Source organism: Cimex lectularius, unplaced genomic scaffold, assembly GCF_000648675.2.
Source record: "Cimex lectularius strain Harlan isolate CLEC.00 unplaced genomic scaffold, Clec_2.1 scaffold38, whole genome shotgun sequence".
NCBI lineage: Eukaryota > Metazoa > Arthropoda > Insecta > Hemiptera > Cimicidae > Cimex > Cimex lectularius.
The window spans coordinates 402,566-425,875 of NW_019392638.1; the positions used below are offsets into that span (position 1 = coordinate 402,566).

Consider the following 23,310-nt stretch of genomic DNA (forward strand, 5'->3'; position numbering starts at 1 on the left):
TGTGATCATAAATGTTACCTGTAAGAAATTGCTAGTCAGAACAAAATTGCTGGACCTTTAGTCATATGGATTTTTAATTAGCGAGATGTTTATTTTCACTATGTAAAATGTAGTATGCTGGCCATGTGCTTCATAACCTTAAACCCAAAACGCTTTTCCAATAGCTTTCCATGTTATTCGTTTTCTGAACTCTCGGGAAAGCCCTGATGATGGCACAATAAATTGCCGAAAGCTTGGAGAACCCAATTAGTCTTCTTCTTTCTTCAATTGTCTAATGACCTCTACGAAGATTGAAACTTTACATAGATTATCTGCAGGTCGATCAACAAACATCATATACTCCTTTTTATGTTTCAAAACATACTATTCATAATGACTTTCACATCGCGTTTCTACATGTCCTAATCAAATCCCGATTTGAAACATTTCAAAAAATATACATCCACGATATTCGACTAGAATGTCAATTATCACGTTCAATCATACCAGAAAATGCGCCAAGATGATAGAAGAAAAGTCGCACTTTTGAGTGAGTGAAGATTGGCGAGGTTTCAGTATGAAAGAGTTTTCTCACTGAACTTCATCTCTACAAGTGATCGAAACGCATAATCAACATAAAGCGTAAGTATTTACTTATTACACTATTCCTAGTTGTAAATAACAAATAAATTTAATTAAACGGCCCTGCATTCGAACTCGACATACTTACAAATGTGCTTTTTTTCAAAAACACCGGCACCCTGACGGTTTATAAGACCTCTGCTGTTGCGAACCCAAAAAAATTTGAACTGAATAGTGTAGGAAAGAATTAATGATGGCTAACTTTCATTGGGATTGGTGTGAGGTTAGATTAGCCAATTTTTCGCTGAATAACAAATTATATTTTGGTTATTTAACAGAACATTACCGTTATTGAGAAAGCATTGACAAAAAACGATTACTTCCACTCACTACTCATTTTCGGGTCCTGCCTCTCTTTCAGGGAGTGGCATTCGAGGGCGATTCCACAAACATTTAAATGGGACATTTTGATAAGTGAAATGTAAACCAACCAAATTATGACATTTAAATAAAGTAAACGTAGGTTTCATTCTATTTTATGAAATTTTTTTATTACTTATTTAAATAATACGTAAGCATTATTCCCAGCTCTAGTCCGGTTATTACAGTGTAATTGGAGCAAAGCGAGGCCGAGGAGTTGCACGCCGCATTAAGCGTGTAATGCAATTGGTGCCGGTGGCGTGAAAGGCTGCGTTCGAGCCTCGAAAGAATCTTCGTTTTGTAAAAACAACAAAAATTCGGAAAGAGTCTCCTAATCAATTTGATATCGCCTTTTCCCCTAATATCTTGAGATTATCTCCCGGATTTAATAATGCCGGCCACTTTGTAATGTGACCCTCGCATGCACGGTACGACAAATTAGGTGAAGACATGGCATCATATGCCAGAGAGGACATGCTAAACTTGGATTTTCTTATCTTCCATGCTCGGCATTTACATAACAAGTTATTTAGCCTTGCACGTCTTCGGTTTATCGGCAGGAAGGGGCCCGGATCCTGGAAATTGCGGGTCTACATTTTCCTTTTAGTGTCCGGAACGGTCCAAGTTGGCCGAACGACTGTTAAATGAGTTTGGCACTTATTTTCACCCTGATCACCGGAAAGGGTTCTCGCCGTATTTTTGAAGTTCTTAGTTTATGCCGAGGCTGAAAAGTTAAATATTTACAATGCGGTTATCGTACCAAATATCTTTTGATTTTGAAAAATCTTGTCGGGTCAGATTTACGGGAATGTTGTGTGGGTTAAACAGTAAAAATTATTTTCACCTGTGAAATGTAACGAAGAAAACTTAAGTTACACCATTTTATCACCAATATTAATAGCGATCAATCTTCAAAATTATTATTATTATATATTAAAATTCAGACATTAGGACAATTATTAGTTAGTTTTTTATCGAATTTGTCCCTTATTATTATTATTATTATTATTATAACTTTATTATAACAAATTTATACAATATAAATAACCTTTTTATATTGCATTTGAAATGGCTAATTTTTATGAGAATTCCTAATTTCAGTTTAATTTTGCATCTCGGGGGAAAATTGGATATGTCGAATTTTGCCAAAATGAAGCCAATAATTCGGTAGGCCAGAAAAATCTATATAAAGTCAAGATAAAAATAATTTCTTTTTGAACACCATGTGCCTTTTTAGACATTTAGAAAAAGTTACATCCACATTTTGATAATTCTCCTAGTCTATTTGTAACGTCAATTAACTCATAAAACTATTTACTAGCACAACTACGTTGAATTGTGAGAAATTCGAGCACAATAAAAAAAACTTAAACGTCAAACTTGGTTGAAAATTTGAAAGGTGAAAGCACAAAGGATTACAGGGAAGTGGAAAAGTTGTCTTAATTTCGAAGGATGCCTCGATGGACCTTCGCTGGACTTATCATGCAATAAATGTCCTAGAGTCATGAAGGAAAAGTTAATGAAGGAAAGTAGAAAACAGTGGGGGATTATATGGATGGACACTCAAAAATGAACATAAACAAAAATATTTTTACCAACGGCGACAAAGGTTTAATTATTCAATTCCACTTTCAGGTATAGTGCAATACCTCCATCTACTCTTTTCACTTATGGTCAATCATCTTCAAAGAAAGAGTTTTTCTAAAATTTTGACAAGGATAGATAAGAAACCAATTGGATTATAGGAATTTGGGAAATAAGAAAGTATTTTGGCTTATGAATTATTTTAATTATTGAGAAATTCCATTGCGATGCACAATAATTAGTCCTGAGTACAGCGAATAGGTACGTTAAGTAAAGTAACCTCTGTAGGGCAAATTTTGCAATATTTGTATTGTAATTAACTCAATCCACCCAGGGAGTTATAGTCCACTTAATGTGGAGCTACGACGACGACGGGAGGTACAATGTGGTTAAGGCTTGGGGCCCAAGAACGGTGTATCTCGTGTCCTCATCCACGTCCCTCTCTCACTCCAGGTTCCTTCACTGACCCCTCCCAACCCTTGTCTACAATGGGGGGGGGATGTCCGGGCGTAAAATAATGGTGTAGCCCTGGGGGCTTGGAAACCTCTCTAAAGCACATGTTGTACTCGTGTCGGCCTCGAGTCGGTATGGGGCGGCGGGTGCCTTATCAGAGGCACACGAGGGTTAGGGTACCAGATCCTGTCTGCATAGACGAGGGAGGGTGGATAACCATCTGAATTACGGGGTAACAGAAATGTTCCAAAATTCAGCTCCTGTTACAATGGGAATGGATTCGTAGTGGCACGTGGCGAGACCCCTGGCGGATACCTAGAGAAGAATCTGTCTTCTATCACTGACCTTCGCATGAAACTTGCGCATGACCATCATTATACACCCGGCCTCACGGGATACGACGGATCGGACCGAAGCGTATAAGCGTTGAGGACGCTACGATTATGCTGAAAACTCCCTCGAATGAGTGAGTAGTGGCGGAGGGGAACGGGTAGTGAATCGGTTGCTCTTACTCGAGTATGCTTTGCACGTAGATGTAGGCTGACCTCGATTGGAGGCTTTTACCTTAAACAGTCTCCTCTAGGGGGTGGTTAGCAATTCCACTCTAAGCGAAACCGCGGCTGGAGCGGATCCGGAAGTTTCTACGCTGGAGGAGCCTCAATATTCTGAGAGATAGAGTGGCCTTCACTATCTAGGGAGTGCGCGGGAGACCAGGCTGATGTATTTCAGCTTAGGTAGCCCTTGGCGCGCGGCATACGGTTCGATGCTTAATGCGGACCCGACCACTCGGAATGGGAAAGCGGTGGCGAGGTTGTCTTGGCCCCTCGGGGCTGAGCTGCCTCTACACCAACGCTGCGGCAGTAACACACTTCTGTCGTTTACGGAGGTCTTATATTTGATGGAGTAAATGCTTTATGGGAAGGAGAGAGTTGCATGGTGATATTAAGTCATGTTCGATGTTCTGCCGAGGATTCTGGAAAATGTGGATTGAATATTGTTGAAAGTTCCCCTGAAAACAATTTAGCTATTTCGTAATTTAATTTCCCCCGTGCATTATCACTACGTATCGGCTCTGATGATGACCTTAAGCTTGGCAAAAAATACTTGAATTTGGTTTTCGTTCATTTACCGTACGTAGATCCAGATTATTCGTATTTAAAAAAAGTAGTCGATCCATCTAACACTACACATCAGACTATCTTGTATTTAATATATGCTGATTATTAGTAAATTATACGATCCGATAAACCTTAGTATTAAAAGAATATGTATTTTTGAAATAAGTGAATAATCCGCAAAACGTGAAAAATGTGAATTATGGAATGTTGTCATTGAAAAACCTTGGAACTGGATGATTTGAAATTGAGTAAAAAAAATAAATAAAACAGCTTATGCAACGTGTAACAATACGACGATTCTGATTATTGTTTGAATTTTCGAAAAAATAAATACAGCGTAGGTTTAGTAGCCGCATGTTTTTTTGTGTGCATAAAATTCTACTTTAAATGAATTGTGCTTATATTTTGTATTATACCTTTTTATACGTTGCGGTTTATCTAATTTTAATCGCTGCCGGTATGAAAATATTTAACAACAAAACAAACCTGAAACATGTTTCTGTTATTATATTACGTGATTAAAATTAATCTTATATTTTATAAATTGCCAGATCCTCCCAGACAAAGATTATTTTTTGCTTTGTGTGATGGAGATAGCAAGAATGGCTACGATATTTTTTAAATATTACAGAGCACATTTGTCAATTGAAAATAAAATAAATATCTGTTATAGTTATTGAATTACTATAAGATTTCGCTAAAACATCACTTTATTTGTATCCAAATGGCCACAAGCGTTCCGTCGCTCAAATTAGCAAAATGTATTTTAATATGCGATTAATAATTAAATTAAAACACGATTTTACACAGCCGCCCGATTCAAACGCCTACCGTGATTACAAGAGCCACAGTACAAAAAACAAGCTTGTTTATATTAAGTAGGGAGAAGTTTCAGACGGCTTTAATCCGGTTATATTTTCCTTGCAAGATCCGCCCCAAAACTTAAGGGATGTTACAACGATTCCAAGGGATGTACACGCGCTCCACCCCAAAAAACTTTGTATTATCGTTTTCCCCCTTTCTCTCAAAATACGAGCTATGTTCGAATTATAAGCGTTCAGCTGAAAAACTCGAGGGCAGATTTTCAACATACAAAATCACTTATGATCCTTGCGATTTATCTATCGTTCAATAATTATGAATAGTAATAAAAATAATATATTTCAAAATAACAGCATGCATGCACACATTGAGTATCATGATCTAAAAAGAAGTTGCTGTTGGTTCGTTTCTATAATTTTTTTTCTTAATTGCCAATCAGTCAAGAAAATGCAGATCAAGATACCTAACAAAGTATGCACGGTTATAATATATAAATACAATATAAATATTTCAAAAAATTAATCTACACACATTTTCCACAGAATTAAACATGTTCCCTGGGTTTCCAAGCTTAATAAGTGGAGGAAATAATATTTTCCAAGTTTTGGTGTACATTGCCCTGAAGAACTTGCAGCTCGCATCCCTTAAGTTGTTGGAAGACTCTCATATTTTATACATATTTGTTCTGTGTCAAAAACTACTTTCGCTACTAAAACATCATCTATCTACATCTAGCTGGTTTTATAGTGTAAATTCGGAGACAACGGGAAAAATTCGAGCTCGATTAGAATAAACATTCTCCCAAAAAGACGTAATTTTTCACTTTTCAGTTCACTTTTCCCCAATAATATTTTGCTTTGAGACAATTATTTTTTATTTATGTAGAACACATACCGTAGCTTGCAATTGTTTCAAAAAACATTCAGAAGAAAAGAAACAAAAAACAAAAAATTTTTTTTTGATACATAAGCTAAGAATTCTTAGTATACTAAGAAAAAAATTATAAAAAATAATAGATGAAATAGTTTTTCATAAAATCACTTTTAGCATTTATTTGAATAACAAATGACTTTGAAAAATTATTGAACTACGGTAAATTTAAGAATTAGTTACGCACACAGAAGGCTCTTCTCAAGAAGAAATCAAAATCAAAATCCATCCAGTAGAAGTTGAAGAAAAAGGAGAAAAGACAGCTTTTATTCGTAAAACAACCCGAAATGGTGAATGAAGATTTACATTTCATTAAAAAATAAGAGCTAACTTTTTATTAAAAAAGCTTTATTAAGTATACATGTAAACAGTAAAATGTTGAAAACATGTCCTAAATAGCAACAATTTAACGTTATTCAACAATTTGTATTGTGGTTGTTGTTGGATAATTTTGATCTGCCAAACTCGCTTGGTTGGTCTGTCAGACGCATTTCGACATTCGCCGTCTTCAGTATGTCAGACGGACGAACTCATGAAGCAGACCAAAATGATCTGTAACGGCCAAATTACAGATTCATCTCTCCGCCACTAGAGGACATCTCACGACGTAGTATAGTAATCGTAAAACATTAGTAATATATTTTATGTCTTGTTTGTCTGGGGTTTATCAATAGTCATTTTTTTATTACTTGCACTTTGATAGATTCATCTTTGGTTAAACAACTAAATAACAGGATATTCGGCACTGAAATTCAGTATTTATTTACTTATTTATTGCATGTACAATACAAGTTGAGTTGTTGTTCATTGGGTAGTCATTTGAATTTTTTCCTCTTAGCAAAAAACACTAGTTTTTCATTGCATGACAGAGAAATATCCATATTCGAAAACAATTTCATTACGGGAAAGGGTTCTGGGTCGAGGTGAAATATTATAACCGACGCCTCTTTACAAATATGCAATAAAGTAATACAAATATAATGGGCCGTGGTGTGATAGATTACCTGCTTAACGTTAAAATCGATGTTGGTTCTCAGAGGCCGGTGGTGCAACGGCTGCGGTGGCCGATAGTTGTTGCCTAAAGGTGCCATCGGGTCTTCACCATCACCCATCATCAACCGCCTTAGGCCATGCAGCTAAAAAACATAAACAAAAACAGTAATTAGTACAAAAATCTTGAGAAATTACATGAGATATGTAAAGCGGGTATAAGTATGCCATTGAGCCCGAAGCGACAATATAATTTAAAAAAATTGGAATAAATTTTCAACCACGGAAAATTTGGAGTTTCTTTTTATACCCATCCTGAGTATAAGTATTTTCACATAATGCTAGAAACTGGACGTTTAATTATCAGTTTTTCATAGGATGCAAGTTTTACTATATTAATATACATAAACTAATATAAAGATTGATAGTGGACTTATTATTTAATGCAGAAACTGTCTCCGGTTTGAAATAAGCTGCTTATTTTTGTTTAAAAAATTATTCCAATGACTCGTGTTCAGCAATTTTAATTTTTTTAAATTTATTTAGTTGAAAATTCGTCTGCGTTTTGTATGGAACAAAAACAAATTCGTCATATTTCTGTCCTGAAATTACACCATCTGCGACTTTTACATCTAAAAGTCTTAAAGATGGAATTTTATATTTGAGATCTTAGATTTAAAGCTCATTGCAGAAACCCAAAAAGTGTCCCGGACAGATCATATTATTTGTTTTGAACTGAGAATTTTCCGATCGATTGCTTCTTATATCATACTCCCCTTAACGGACATCTCCCGTGAAGGGGCAAATTGTGATTTCTTCCTATTGCTTTGTTCACATCAAAACCTTATGCAAAACAGACCCTCCCAATAATGGACGCGAACAGCTTTTTCGACTATATTCTGACTCTAAAACTCTCCCAAAAGCGTATAGCAGCCACCCGAAAATGTACATATACGCAAAAAGTGCGGTACTTCGCCGCAAAGTATTCCATCCGAAAGTTCAATTTCAGACAGTCTAAGAAAATTCAGTCAATCATTGAAAATAAAATTTTTAATTAAGAGAAAAAAATCGAAAATTACTCATTACAATTTTGTTTTCATACCTTAGCAACTTTGAAGCAACATTTTTTACATTATTTCTTGTTTAACAAAAACTTTTGCAAGTAAATATTAATTTAAATATTGTTTATGGCCCACCTTTAAATGTTAAACGTTTTTTCACTCATCTCCTAAAAAACGGAAATTTCTGTACAACGGACAATATTTCTTTCCTGGCTAGGGTCCGTTACAGGGAAGTTTCACAGTACATCATTGACAATATTATCATTTATTTCAATTAATTATTCTTTGTATGTAAGGTCTTGGTTGAAATGGAAAAGTTAGTGTCACGAGCGGAATTCGAACCCACGACTTTCGGCTAGTGGGTTCGAATCCTGCTCGTGATACTGACTTTTTCATTTCAACCAAGACCTTACATACAAGGTACAATTAATTGAAAGAAGTAGTTTGGTCAATTAGACCACTAAATATAATGGACATTATTATTATTGCAAATTTAGAGTAAATTGGCAAGTATTTTAGCTGTTTATATCAGATAAACTGATGTAGGTTATATTTGCCATATAGAATATACGGGTCATGATATCATTATAATTGAAACCAAAAATTAAAATATCGTAAATTCATAGATGTTATATAATAGATACATAAAAATAGACATTCATTTCAAAACGAATATATATATTTGTAGATTAGAAAGAATAGATTCAAAGTTATGGTAATAGAACTTTTCAAATAAAAATTCTAAACAGCATTAATAATGCGTACAGTGCAAATAATAGCAAGGAAGTAGTTTTGAGTACAAAAAATTGCGGAGAAATTCATGAAAACGTAAATTTCGTATATACATCATACGTCTTTAAAATTTCTTTTATTTATAAACTTTTAAGGCAATGTAACGATGAGCTGGGTTATCGACCTGCTGGAAACATGAAGTTTTTTCGGAGGATGCAATAATCAACAAACTAATTACTGAATTTAAGCATTGTCAATTTAATGTAAATAATGTCAATGTCGAAATGGAAAATAACTCTGTAAATGTTGAAAATGAATTTCCAAACCAAAATGCGATTGTACAACAAATCGAAATAGTAAACACCGGCAAAACCTACTTTTTTCAGGTCTATCACGTATATACCTGAAGTGTCCCAAAAATTAAAAACGCTCTTCAAGCACAAAGTTGGGGATGTAGAAATTGCTATAGTATAAGAACAACCTAAATATATTACATGCAAATCTAAAAACAAAAGAACCAATCGGATCACTTTGCAATGTGGTATATCAGATGTCGTGTGGGGAATGCAATGTCAACTATGTAGGTCAAACAAAGCAAAAATTGTCTGCACGGTTGAACCAACACAGGTTGGATTGCGACAATAAGAAAAATATATCGGGACTTGCTACCCATGCGTTAAACAGTAATCACTTTTTCAAGTTCGACTCCCCGAAAATCTTGTCCGGGGAGTCGAACTTGGAAAGGAGATTACTGAACGAAAAAGTATATATCAGTGTCACCCCAAATACTTGTAATCTACAAACCGATAGGTTGGGCTCCATTTCGGTCTATGCAGGCCTCCTAAACGAATACAAAAATTTAAAGCAAAGTAGGGAAAAAAGAACGTCGCCCTTGTAGCGGAATCTGTTAACCAGGGGAGAGAAAACGAGTTTGTTGCCATCATTCTGTCGGGGATCGTTTCCCGTAGCCTTTGTTCCTCTCGTTGAAGAGGGTTTGTTGTTTTTTTGATCTGTGAAATTAATGTAAAGTAATTTAAATGTAAGATAAGTTAATTGTATATATGTATGTATAAGAAACACACTGTGATCGCATGTACCTGAAAACAAAAAAAATAAGGTTTTTACTAGTTTTTTAGACTTTTATGAAGTAACCTTTTCTCGACCACGTTTTTTAATTTTTATTGTACTTATAGTTGTAATTTTTAATTATTAATTTATTCAATTTAAATAATGTTTAGATGCTGAGCACCAAAAAAAAAAAATCGCAATGTACTTCTGTGCCCGAAACACCATGTCTTTTTATTTCCCCATTAAGGTTTAAGTAAGATATTTCAATTTTTGTGCAATTTGTTTTTTCATGTTTTTAATTTTTTTTTTATATGATAATAAAACAGGCCCTGAAGATGACAGTATAAAAAAAACTGTCGAAAGCTCGGCGAAAACCGAAAGGAAGTTTTTCTCTGTGTTCACCTCTTCCGTAGATCCTCCGAAAAAACTTCATTTTAAGGCAATATTCATAAACTTTGACTTACTGATATTATTATCGTAAATTTTCGGTAAATAAGTAAGTGTATTGACTGTATACTGTATAGGATAACGGGATGTAGGTTGTATTTATCTTTTAATTTGTAGAATGGACGGGTGAAGTTTGATATTTTCAATGTGAATAAATGATGTAAAATGGACAAATTTGAGCTTGTTTACTGTAAATGTATCACACAATTTGTATTAAAGTTTTAAATGTATTAACTAAAGTTTCAATATAGCAAACAGATGTTCATATTTTTAGATTATTAATAATAGTTTAAAAGTTAAGGCAATACTTAAGATCTTAACCACCGCGATCCGGCCGTCTAACGCTAAAAGCGCAATAAAAACACCATTAAAAGAAAGTGGCATCGTCGGTGGGCCGGACCTGGAAAGAAACTCTCAGGTTCGAGATGTAGATGAGTGGCCCTCGGAAGACCAGACTCGTACGAGGAGTCATCAACACCCCATTGAGAATAATAGGTCGTGCGAGGTTCACACACGGTCACTTATTTTTGGGCCAAATCCCGCGAGTATATCGTTCATGTATAGGTATTCAGTATAGAAGGTACGTTGCTCGATATTTCCACATAGCGGAAGAGAGTAATTTATTGGCTACTTATAGAGTGCGTGTAGGAATGCCACCTGATATGAGAATCCTGCTTGAACACGGCAGCGAGTATTGGGTCTCCTGTTCCGATTATTGGAGGAAACAGTGTTATTTTATTATATATAATTTTGGTGTCTCTAGGATGTGTCGATAGTGAATGTGTTCATTGGCGTGAATGTGTAGTGTGAGCGGGCCTATGGTGAAATATTGAGTACCCCATCGACCATAAATTAAATCGCCTTAATTGCTAAAGAAAAAATCTGATTGACACTCATATAATACAGTACTCAGTAAGCAAATATTCTATTTGTCAAAAATAAATATTCAGTATAAATAAATATACAGCTCAAAGTTAGTTTATTGTGGTCTAAAACCACCCATAATGAAATATTTTGCGAAAAAATCAGGGAGCAAGTTCTCCTTATAAAAAGTTCCCTCCAGTTATTTGGGTCTAATAAATCTCTTGCTGTGTATACAAATTTGGCTCGACGACGGTGGAGCGAGTATACCAGAATTTAAGTCGGTTGGAAACTTTGTTAGCCAGTACCGGACACGTTTTAAAAACAATTTGATACAGCAATAAAGAAAGGGGTTCTGAACGGCTCGTTTAACTTTCTCCTAAGCCCGGACGGTCCGGGTAAAAAGCGCTTTCGGGACAGGCCGAAACAAATGTTAACTGGTGTCGGCTCACTATTAACGACGCTAGTTACCCAGTTAGGGAGCATTAAGTCCCTTGAGCGGTCTTAAATTCGCAAACAGCGGCCGGCGGACTTCGAGTGGGGCTTCCAGGGCGATATAAACCGAGGACCAACTTTTGCATATGATTTAATCAACGATTAAACGATTTGCAAACACTAGCGAAGCTGGATCCATTTTTGAAAGTTTCCCCGTCCTCGGACCTCAATTACCGTTGTCCTAGGATTATCGAGTTTATAAACTTCAAGGAGGGAAACGAGATTCCCTCATCAGACTCAGTTATTTATGATTCAATAATTTCGTAAGATAAGTATTGTCCTTGAAGAAAAGTTTTGAGTTTCTTCCTTCTTATCGATTTAATTAATTTATTAACGTTTTTATGCGATAAAGGTCAATGATATTTGAGAAATAAAACTTACACGTCGCTCTTTAGTATATAATCAATTCTAAATCATTTCGTTGAATATTTTGTATTAATTTCAACTAAATAAAAACAATTATGAGGTAAATAATCACTTTTAAAGGCCGCAATTAGCGTTGACTCGGCACTCATACTGTAAGGTAAAGGTTCAAGGTTCGAATCCAGCGGCCCTGCATTCGAACCCGAAATACTACTGGTTGATAAGAACTCTGCTGTTGCGAAACCTTGTTAAAAAAAAAGCCCATTGTATACCCGCTGTACATTGAGAGGAAAAAGGTGGCTACTCTCAATATTTTTAATTATCTCTTAGACAATTAAGAGTGTTAAAGGATTAGAGGTAAATGTATGCAATTGAATTTTGCAAATTTCTTTGAAGAGTCAATTAAAAGTTAACAATTAAAAATTGTTTTTCTTGGAAGTTTCTTTCTAACTTTCCGGTGATTTGATTTATTTTAGTTGTATCCTTTTTATGTTTTAAAATTATTTGAAAGATAGTTTCGAGTGATTCAGATTTGGCTGGAATCATTGTTGGAAGATTGAAGAAGTCGAGCGTATGTAGCCAGGATGCTTAACATTCCCAGAACGACAGTCCGAATTCCATTGCTACCAGGTACTGGAGGTTAGGTTGGAAAAGTCATGGGTCATGTCGCCATCGTGTCACATTACGGAGAGATGATCTCTTCATTGTTTCGAATGTATTCTGTAATGGATATTCTACCGCTGTTGAGATCGAGGAACGACTTCAACAAGTCAGAAATGTTGTCAGTTTACGCACAGTAAGGCGAAGACTTTCGGAAGCTGCATTAGGTGCCAGAAGGCCTGCCACTGGTCCAGAACTTCTGACAAGGCACCGAACAGGTCGGTTACTTTTATAAATGTGCTTTTTTTTTTCAAAACACCGACACCCCGAGGGTTTGAACCTAGTATTTGAAAATGTCTCTGTTTTCTACAATAAATTATTCTTATTCTTGTTTCGACCCATTAATATATTACAATTAATTAAGGTTTTTAGTTGAGATAAACACGATTACACGACATTTGAAAAATGGCAAAAAGGAGGGAAAATTCAAAAGGTGTGGTTGGGATGGGAAGTTGCTGTCCGAGCGGATCGAGGTCACGATAGCTCAAGTGGTAGAGCAACGGCGTATCAAGCCGAAGATCGTGGGTTCGAATCCCGCTCGTGCTATTGACTTTTTTATCTCAACTAAAAACCTTAATTAATTGTAACTTATTCTTGTAATGTTTTTCTCGATGAACTGTCATTACATTTTCCAAATAAATAAATTTTTAAAATATTATTTTTATTTTACATATGTATTTATACATTACAATGAGATGTTATTAATTATCAATTATCTATATTCTTTTAAGCTCAGAATGTAACTAACTATTTAGAGCGCAATTGCGACTGCTACTGGTCTCTTAAATCATTAGTGACGTGCGACACCAATCGATATGATTTAAGTATCGAATATTGTCATTCGATACAAGTACTGTATCAAATACTTTTTGTAGTATTGGAAAATATACCCAAATAGTAATATTGAATTGTTATTTACCGTTCGAAACTTACCTTTCATCAAACTGGGAAATGACAAGTTATTGTTAAGAGCGCCTACTAGCGGCTTATGTCAACAAAATTAATCTAGATTTTTAATTGGTGGTTGGTAACTCTGCTGATAATTCTGGTAACTCAAAATTCTTTCCCGCATTCCACCTCGCACTTTCAATTTCAGTAAATTATTATAAAACGTTTTTCTCTTCAAATCCCTAAAATATGTTCGCCTTTCTTCTCGTAGGTTGATATCTCCTCCCGAAAGTAAGGCATGAGATTATTTTAGTAAGAAAACTGTGTCGTTGGCATTTTGTAAACTCAGGGGAATACAGTGGGAATAATTCTTATCTTTTCAAACATTTGAAAAACCAAACACCGGTTGATCAATTTTCTCAAAACTTGATAACGATAAAATTGAAATATCAATTATGTTGATATGTGTTCCTTGTTCTTATCTACGTGCCGACTGAATGTAAAATGCTTAAAAGGAAAAAAATGCAATTTCTTGATTATTTTAACGCATGAGCGTATTTTAACCAAAGTCCACAATAGTATGCTGTTCTTTATGTATAAACGAAAAAGTACTCATATGAGTAAGTACTCCTTAGTATCGAATAATTTCTGTCGATACTTGTGTCGAATATTTTCGGGTATCGCACGTCACTATAAATCATCGATTAAAAAATCAAAATTTACTTTTATTCTACCAAATTGTTTGCTACACATTAATTGTTTGATAATCTACATAAAAACTTTACTTTGTCTTATGTTAAAAATATAGCATTTTAGAATATATATAAAAATTACAATGCACTTTATCTAAATAAGCATCGCTAAGTTTTCATGAAAGAGAGAAAGTCGAGTGAAGTTTGTTGTTGTTAGCGTTTAAACTCTTAATTCTGTTGAAACGTTATCTTTGTTTTATAAGTAAATTTAAATTTTACGCATTAACTTTAATTACTGACATTATTTAAGTTTTCCTTTCTTTGTTTTTTATATAAATGAATAAATTAACACGTTTGAAAAAATATATATTAAGGTATTCTCTCAATTTTAACCACAGAATACACATAAATTGGTTACTTTTTAATAAAAAGTTATAATTCTTGCTAAAAAAAGTTTAAAAAATATCAGTTGTTCATTTCATAGCGTTGAAGGAACAAAATCAAGCAGCATTGTACTGAGAAAGTACAAAATTCTTTGATGAGTGGAAATTTATATCTGGCATCTGGTAATATCTAGTTTTTCCATTTGTACAATTCATAAAATGCTAAGATTTCTACATATGAAATGTAAACTATGGATGGTCAAATCAGAATTTCGTTTATATATCAAAACCGGTAGAATATGGGATAAAACCTTCGAGTATTTGAGTATTCCAAGGATTCTAAAATTTAATTGTTCCTAATTCTAAGAAGAAATATAGTATTTATAGTATAATATTCAATAGGTTTCTTTATATTTTTTAGATGCTTTTCATATAAGTTTCTTTTAGTTTCAGGTTATAAGCAGAAAGTGGGAATAGGCATTAAAGCAATCTCTCTCGGCATGAAGTATCCAAATGTTTATAATTTGTTAAAATATAATGTGATGGTTTTCGTGTTTTGGCCAGCCTGGGGCTCAAAACTAGTGTTGTCTTCCAAGTCACGTGTGTCAAATACCGCTCGGTGCAATTAGCTCTGATTGGTCAGGGCCTTCCGCCCAAAGAACAACACTCGTTTGTCCGAGCAAACTTTAAAGTTCCGACTGGCTTCCCCTTTCCTTACAAAACTTTCATCCCCGGTTCTTATTCCGTACCAGTTTCTGACCGTGGACGTAATTACGTTTTTAGCCAGGAGAAAAGGGGAGGCGAGATAGTGGAAAGGGGGAAGGCTAAAGTAGAAAACCACCGTGGAAAGTAGCACCCTGAATATAAACGACTGTTTTAGCCCGAGTTTAAATCAGCGCCCATGGGTGACAATTTCTTCAATGATTTGTTTATGATTTCTTCTTTGTTCCTTTAACGTTTATTTTCAAACTAGTCGACTATCACCTTAAGAAATCCTTCTCCAGTCTTTCCGGCCTCATGTCAAAGGAAGTCACAGCAAACAAAAATTTCAACAATTCATAAAATATTCACCTCACAATTCAACCTCTTGGAAATTATATCGATTCTCTTTATAACTTAAAATATTTTTCTGTTTGTGGCCTATACATATTTTTCCATATAACAAATGCGGTTACAAAACGTTTTGACACGGTTACAGCATTAACAATAATGTCAGCGGTGCACACGGAGGGAACATGCTATGAGCAAATGTTGGCCCTCAGTGTGAGGGATGAAGGAGCAAGGAGGTCTTGAGGACATTGTCTATTAAGAGATGTGGCGGGTTCTCGAAATGGGAATGTGTATAGAGGGCTCGGACATTAGGGCTAGGATGGATTTGAGAGTTTGGTGTGAAAATTTTGGAAACGGGAACGGATCAGTTCGTTGACAAAAGGAATCTTGAGGTTGGTGTGGGTAGTGAGGTTAATGACCTAGTAAGGACATTGGCGTTTTGTACTTTTGCTTGGAAGGATGGATGTGCTGAATGTTGGATGGCTCGGCAGAACCTCACAGTCCCACTACGTCTGTCCAAAGTTGTTGTGTAAGTGGTTGCAGATAAGTCTTGTATAACATTAGTTCAGTGTTAATTGTCCAAAATTAAACATTTTTGTTACTCTTGTAAAAGTAACATTGAAAGAATTGAAGTATTTATGGAAATATATAATCACGTATATAATAATTGACCTAATTTAAAAGGTTAAATCTATCAACACCTTGATGTAAACAATTTCCTAACGATGGTAAACAGTGTTCTGTGAATGAATACAATGAAAATAATAGCAAGGCAATTTAGGTTAAGTGGGTAGATATGTTGACGCTAATGTGTGAGATAACCGTATGAAGGTTATATTCCTGATATAGATTGGAGGGTTCTCATCAAATTTCCATTACACTTGAAACCATAGGTTAGAATGTTGTAAATAGATGTCCAAATTTATTAAACTTGTAAATTTATTAGCTGATTGTTTCAAAATCCTGATGAAAGGACTTCTCAAAAATCGACTAACAGAAACTGAATGTTTTTCGAACATTGACCTTACTTCTGATTTTTATTGTACAATCAAAAAATTGAAGAATAATCCACTGTATACAATTCTATTAATGAATGAATTAATGAATAATAGTATTTATTTACATGGAACAAACTTTTTTTTTTTTACAAACTCAAAATATGTTACAAAATACTTTACGGCATAGACAACAGTCCGTCAGCCAGAGTTGATGTGAGCAAACACAAATAATAATAATAATAATAATAATAATAATAATTTGCTGATGAGTATAACTTCAGCTGGTCTCTGTCGAATGAGGCTAGCGTATACACAGCTGAACTTCATGCAATCAGAAGATCATTGAGCATTATAAAGGAATAANGCAATTTAAAATGGGAATTTTGTATACATTTGGCCTTCCGAATTAAGAATTAAAAAAAAAAATTAAAGCTTGGATGGCAATAGGATAAATTAGATTACGAGTGAATGTTTGGAGTCAGAGCTTTATAGCACTCAGAAGAGATATAGCTAACCTAAGATAGAAGGTTTGGATGTTAGGGCGTGAAATGACCTTAGCCGTTAAAACGCCCTTAAAAATTAATAATAATAATAAAAATACATGAAATAATTAAATTAAATTAATCTATGAAAATACTATAAAATACTGCGATTAAATTAAACAAACTTAAAAAAAATGAATAAATCAAAAATAATAAAAATAAAGCAATACTAGAAGAAAATCGAAGAAATAGTAATAATAAAAGCTAACAAAATAAAGAAATATTGTAAAACATTAATAATTAAAGTGTTGGACTAGGTCGAATCTGTAAGTCCAAGCATGGCGAGCATATCTGATGAGAGGACGACCCAGACGGCCATCATTTAACATTGCTATGAGTGCGGGTCTGGTCAGCCTCGCCAGGCCAACGTGCAGGTCGCGAATCTCCAATTCTATTAATGATAGGTTTTACAAAAAAAATAAAATAAAATAAATTGATGTACAGATTTAAAAAAATTTTAATCATTCTATAGGATTCTGATTAATACTCTCTTCAGTCGTCTAATTGTTGTATAATTGTGGGAATTTGTGTAACTTTTTAAAATGTATGTTAGTATGAACTTGTAATCTGCTGTGAAAACGTCTCTAATATATTTTGATGGATTGAAAATTGTATTTTTTGCATATTGGCATGTTTGGCCGTTCCAAGAATTTGGCACTCGACATCCAAATAGGTTTGAGTAGGTGTATGTCGGAAGTTTGAATTTTACTAGTAATTTTGGTCGTCCGTTTAGTAGGTTATCAGTTAACACATTCTAAATAGTTTGTGTGGATTCCGATTTACGTACGTCAAATGTAAGTAAATAAATCAAATAAATATGTCAAACCTTGTCGGATTGAGGAATAGGTTTATTATATAAGTATATGCTTGGATAAGTCTCACAGCGGAGTGTAAAGGTGATGTGACTTTGAGGAATTAAATTTTATTTTCCAAAGATTGCTCCGTTTTTCAATTGTTGACATGGTTTTGTACCATAAGGGAGGCGGGAAGAAGAGGGGTGACTTGTTACTATGGCGGTGTGGCTACGTATATGGCAAAAAGTGAGTTATGATTTCTGGGCATATTACTTTGTGTACAAAAGCGGAGCGAGTATTCACCCCTGGAGCACATCCGAAAACGCTCTTAAATCTGGGAAATCTCTAATCCCTGATGTACTGCAACAAATCTCTCTTTGCCTTATCAGTTAATAAACAGGTCTAGTGTAAAAATAGTTTTAATTTGTATAATGGCTCCTCATGGCCTTACTATGTCGAAAGCGTGAGACATTTAAAAACAAGCCAGTCGCGTACAATTTTTTGCCGAGACATGAAGTGATGTAATGTGTATTGATGCTATGGTAAAATGCTGTTGAAGCATTCTTGTGTGAAATATTTTCGAATAATTTAGAAGGAACGGGTAACGAGCTTAAATTTTTACGATGCTTTGAGATCAATTTAATGTAAAAATGTTTCCACTCTATAGGAAAATGTACTGTTTTTAATATTGCCTTGATTAAAGAAGTCAGAATTACGACAGTTTTATTTTTGGGAAGTTCTTGAAGATTTTGAGCTGTTACCAATACATAGTTATGACCTAAGTAGATGATTTTTTCCTTATAAAAATTAGAAAAAAATTGAACAGTTTGTCACAAATTTTATTGACGTTGCTATGCAATGCACAAAAACATATTGATAAAATGAAACATATAATAAAGAAATGATCATTCATAAAAATAAACGCATTTTCACTGAGCACATCTTAGATTTAGCCATCTCTACTCTATTCACAAGAAAGTAGCATAGTATAAGAATAGCTGTAATCCCAATACTTATCTAACTTCTATCTTATCTAATGTAAAATTTATATTTACTCAAAAATGTATCCGTGTTACTAAATAGGCTAAATAATATTGGGGTAAATTCTTCGTCTATATAATTTCAATAATAAAAATACAAAAAGTTGATGTGTACAAAAATACATATATATTCTATATATGTTTACACTTCCGAACATCAATCATTACCGCTAAAGGCAAAGAGAAAATGTGTAAATGACAGAAACAAATAACTTTCCTCTTGAAGGGGTATCCGTTGGAGTGTGTAAGCACGCTTGGTTTGAGAAATTTAGATATTCCCGTTCCAGTCTCAGTGATGAAATGATCAAGCGGCTTTTATTGCATTTCTGAATGAGGAACTTTTTTTTTGACGAAATAAAAATCGACAAACAGAAACTTTTCGGCTGAAAAATTCTCGGAGTTGTTATGCTCAAAGTGGACTATTTAAACGGGATAATGTGGTTTGAACTAAATGTTTAAAACAATTAATGTGAAAAAATAATATTGCAATCTTGTTATTATAAAGTATATTTGCAACTAATAGCAATGTACCGTCGTACAATATACCTTAACATCACGTATGGAAATGTTCGGATTTTGTCTGAAAGAATAAAAAACAGAAACTAAAATTGACATCAGAAAAGGCTTTAAAAGAATATCTGCTTCCACGTTAAGTGTGATAAATGTAAACTAAACAATAAATATTGTTAAAATAATATTTAACTGATGGACGTAGTTTTGGGCATAATAGACAAAAAGTTAACTCTAAAACGGGGGCAATCCCTACGACTCCATAAAGAAAACAAAACTCTGTTAAAAAATTTTTGGATCAGTTAATATTATGTAATAGTTTCACAATGGAAGTTTTATAAATTAACAAACAATTGTGACTAGGGCGAATTGAGAAACACGTAACCTCGTTCCAGAACGTAAATAAATTAGCGCTTGGCCAGCAACAGGAAGTTATTTGCTGAATGATACAAAATATTTTCTCGTGTCAACGAGTGCCAACTTTGTAAATCTGCTGAAATTGACGATTTCGAACGTTCTTCAACATGCAGATAGAAAATGTTTTTCTTCAATATTTTATATAAAAATTTGGAGCAAGTAATTTCCTAAGAATTCGGTTGTAGGCAGTTTTGCATTTTCTTTATTTTTATAAACAAACAAAATAGACAAATAATCTCATTTTAATAATAAAATAGACAATCGGTGGATGAAGGAAGCAAAGAAAAGAAAACAAATTTTTAATTATTTTAAAATAAGGTACAAAAGGAAAAATTAAAACGTTTTGTAGTACTGATTTTTAATTTTACCTACAGAAAACTAAAATCTTGTAGGATGTGCTACTAATTTCCTACGCGTGGCATTTCAGGATCGCAGTTTCAATAACTCTACAATAATAATTCTGTTACTTATAGATAGACGAAATTGGTTATATTTAGTCGTCTCAATAAAATTATCTGTCTCAATAAAAACCGTCTTTATTATTTTTTTAAAATAGTACTAAACGATGCCTAGTTTGTCCTCCAAACTTCCATGTAGGCTTCGATCAGTTAAAACAGCTGTTTTATAGTTTATGTGTTGTGTGTTATATGTTGGTGTGAATATAACTTATTACAATAGCTGATTAAAGCTCAGAAGCCGGCGATGACCACTTCATGTTTGTCGGCCCATAAAGAATACATACGAATACTACCGAAGTTTATTTCTTGTTTGTTCTTCAAATTAAAACCGTTTAACCATATTTTACCAATGTTGATGTTTGAATGAATGTAGGAAGCATTGGAGCCCAGAGACTTTTGAAAAATTAATTAATTTTTCTATATTTAGCTTAAGAATGGAAGAATATTCTGCAGGAAATCTTTTAAAATCATCAAATATAGAATTTATTTTTGTGTATATGCACGATACTTTAATTATTGTATGGTTTTTAAAAATAAACTAAATTTTAAAAAATCATTTCTTTGTTGTGTAGTTTCTACAGCAACATTGCACGATACTTTAATTATTGTATGGATTTAAAAAATAAACTAAATTTAAAAAAATCATTTCTTTGTTGTGTGGTTTCTACAGCAACATTTCAGAATGTGTAGGTTGGGTGAATAATAGGAATTGATAAGTCAAGAAGAAATAGGGGCAAATCAATTAACAAAGCATACCAGCTTCCCTCCTTACATAACAAAAATAGCACACTCCGATCGATTATCTAGACGATTTTGAGTTTTTTTTATCGTCCCCTTCCTAACAAGAATCATCACCCGTGCTGTTTCTTGTATATTTTTTCAAACAACCGAGCGTTAAGAAAAGAAGTAAAAATAGTTCTTTACGCTTAGGTATCGCTCATTATTTTTCCTCTTTCGCACTGCCGAACAGGTTAGACAACGCTATTGCGTATTCGCTCCCCATAATGTTTCTGCTGCCGTTGGTAAATTAAAATTAATCATAGTAAAACAAAGCCAATAGTTTTCAGCAATCTTAGACGTTTCTGTATAAAAAGATCCAAATAGAAGTTGTTACTGTGTCTGGAAAGTCAAATATCTTGGGGTGATATTGGACCGTAAACTCACTTTCACTCCCTATGTTACTGTTAAAGTCAACCAACCCAAAGTGTCTATCCGCGTACTTTTCCCTCTGTTCTGTCGCCTGCCAATAAACTTCTCCTGTACAAATGGATATCAGGCCGATGTACACGCATATCACAGTGGGATAAACATGTGGATGGTGCTGGAACACAGCAAAGATGTAACCATTAATTTTTTTAAGCATGCGAAGCTACTACCAATACAATCTGCTGCCAAATAGTTACTTATTGTTTGAACGACAAGTACGTGTACAGAAGAATAAAGAACGCTCTGCAATAACCATGATAGCATTAAAAAAACAATTCCCTAATAGAAAAATAATGTCATGCAATTTATTAATAATTTAATTATAACTTAACGTGAAACTGGAGGCAACTGTCGTTAGTCAGGGGCATCAGTGGTCGTAACGGTTTAGGCGTGGAAACGGTGCTCATCACTGTAAGGTGAAGGTCCCGGGTTCGAATCCAGCGACCCTGCATTCGAACCCGACATACTTGCAAATGGGCTTTTTTTTTTCCCAAAAACACTAGTTACAAAGTCCACCAAATTACTGTATTTATTACATAAGTATACTGGTTAATAAAAATTTTTGTTCTGAAAAATCAATAATAATTCATTTCTTTTAAATAAACATAATTATTACGTTTAAAATTAATACCAAAACAGCATTTATATAATAGGGTAATTGAAGGGAAAAGGATTGAAACCACTATGAAGTGTAAAATGTTTGAACAATAATTATATTTAATTGTTTAATTAAATACCTAAAACACATTAAAAAAAAAGACTCATGTGAAATACAATATAAAAGGATCAACACAGCTTTTGCCACAGCTGCATTTATTTATGTTCTCTGTTCACCTGTGACGGACACTAAGTGAGCTGCGGAAATGAAATAACTGAATTATCCTTGGTTGGACCGAAATTTGCAACAAGTTTAAACCCAGTCCGCCGATAGGTGTCACATTCCCCTCTAACCCAATAGTGGCTCGATCACTTTGGAAACGTGAAACATGGTTTTCACTGGGAGAGAATTATGCTAAATCTGTTTACATACGCTCAACTGCGCCAATCCTTAAGGAATTAAGGACAAAAAGGGCTTAAATGGAAGCCTAAATCTTTTCATGTTTTATGATATATTGTTTTGACTGTTTAGTGATTGAGTGTTGTTTTAATTTTTTAAATTATTATTTTGTTGATAATTCGAGAAAAAAGGTGATTGCAACAAGGTACGGGTTAGAAATATTTGAGAAGCGGACTGAAATAGTTTTGGAAAATTCTTAGTGTTTTTAATTAGGCTGTCCATAGACATTTAGTTACTAACTTTATTCACTTAAAAGAAAAAATGCAGCATTAAAAATCATTTCCTGATATATTCAAATTTAACAAACATTTTATTATCTGGTTTTGCTGTTAACGAGACGTATTCCATCTCTACTGGCTCGGGAAGGCCTTAATTCTTTTATGCAGCGAGTATATAAGCGATCGGATTATGAAATCGAATTCTATTCTTCAACAAGAACGGTTTGGAGCTGTTGAAAGCTTGTTAGAGGCGGAGAACGATGTTTAATCCTTTTCTTTATCATGTCCCATCAATGTTCTATAGAAGTCATGCGAGAACGTGGTGGCCAATTCATAATCCTACATTCTCCAAGTAGTGGGTAACAACTCGTGCTACATGCGGATGAGCATTATCTTACGTTAATTCGATATTATTCGCAACATATAGAGCGAATGGGACCACAGATTTTAGAAGAACTTACTGTATCATTCTTATGATAATCAGTTTGGTCT

General features: G+C 34.1%; 1 protein-coding gene across 4 annotated transcripts in view; it reads right to left on the bottom strand.

The window, feature by feature from the left end:
• Positions 1–23,310, bottom strand: part of LOC106670960 (carbonic anhydrase-related protein 10-like) — a 307,401-nt gene that overhangs the window by 3,230 nt on the left and 280,861 nt on the right. For all 4 annotated transcript variants that reach the window (XM_024227731.1, XM_014401668.2, XM_014401669.2 and 1 more), the window contains one exon: positions 6,893–7,024. In XM_024227731.1, coding sequence (XP_024083499.1) covers positions 6,893–7,024 — 132 coding nt within the window. The remainder of the gene's footprint in view (positions 1–6,892; positions 7,025–23,310) is intronic.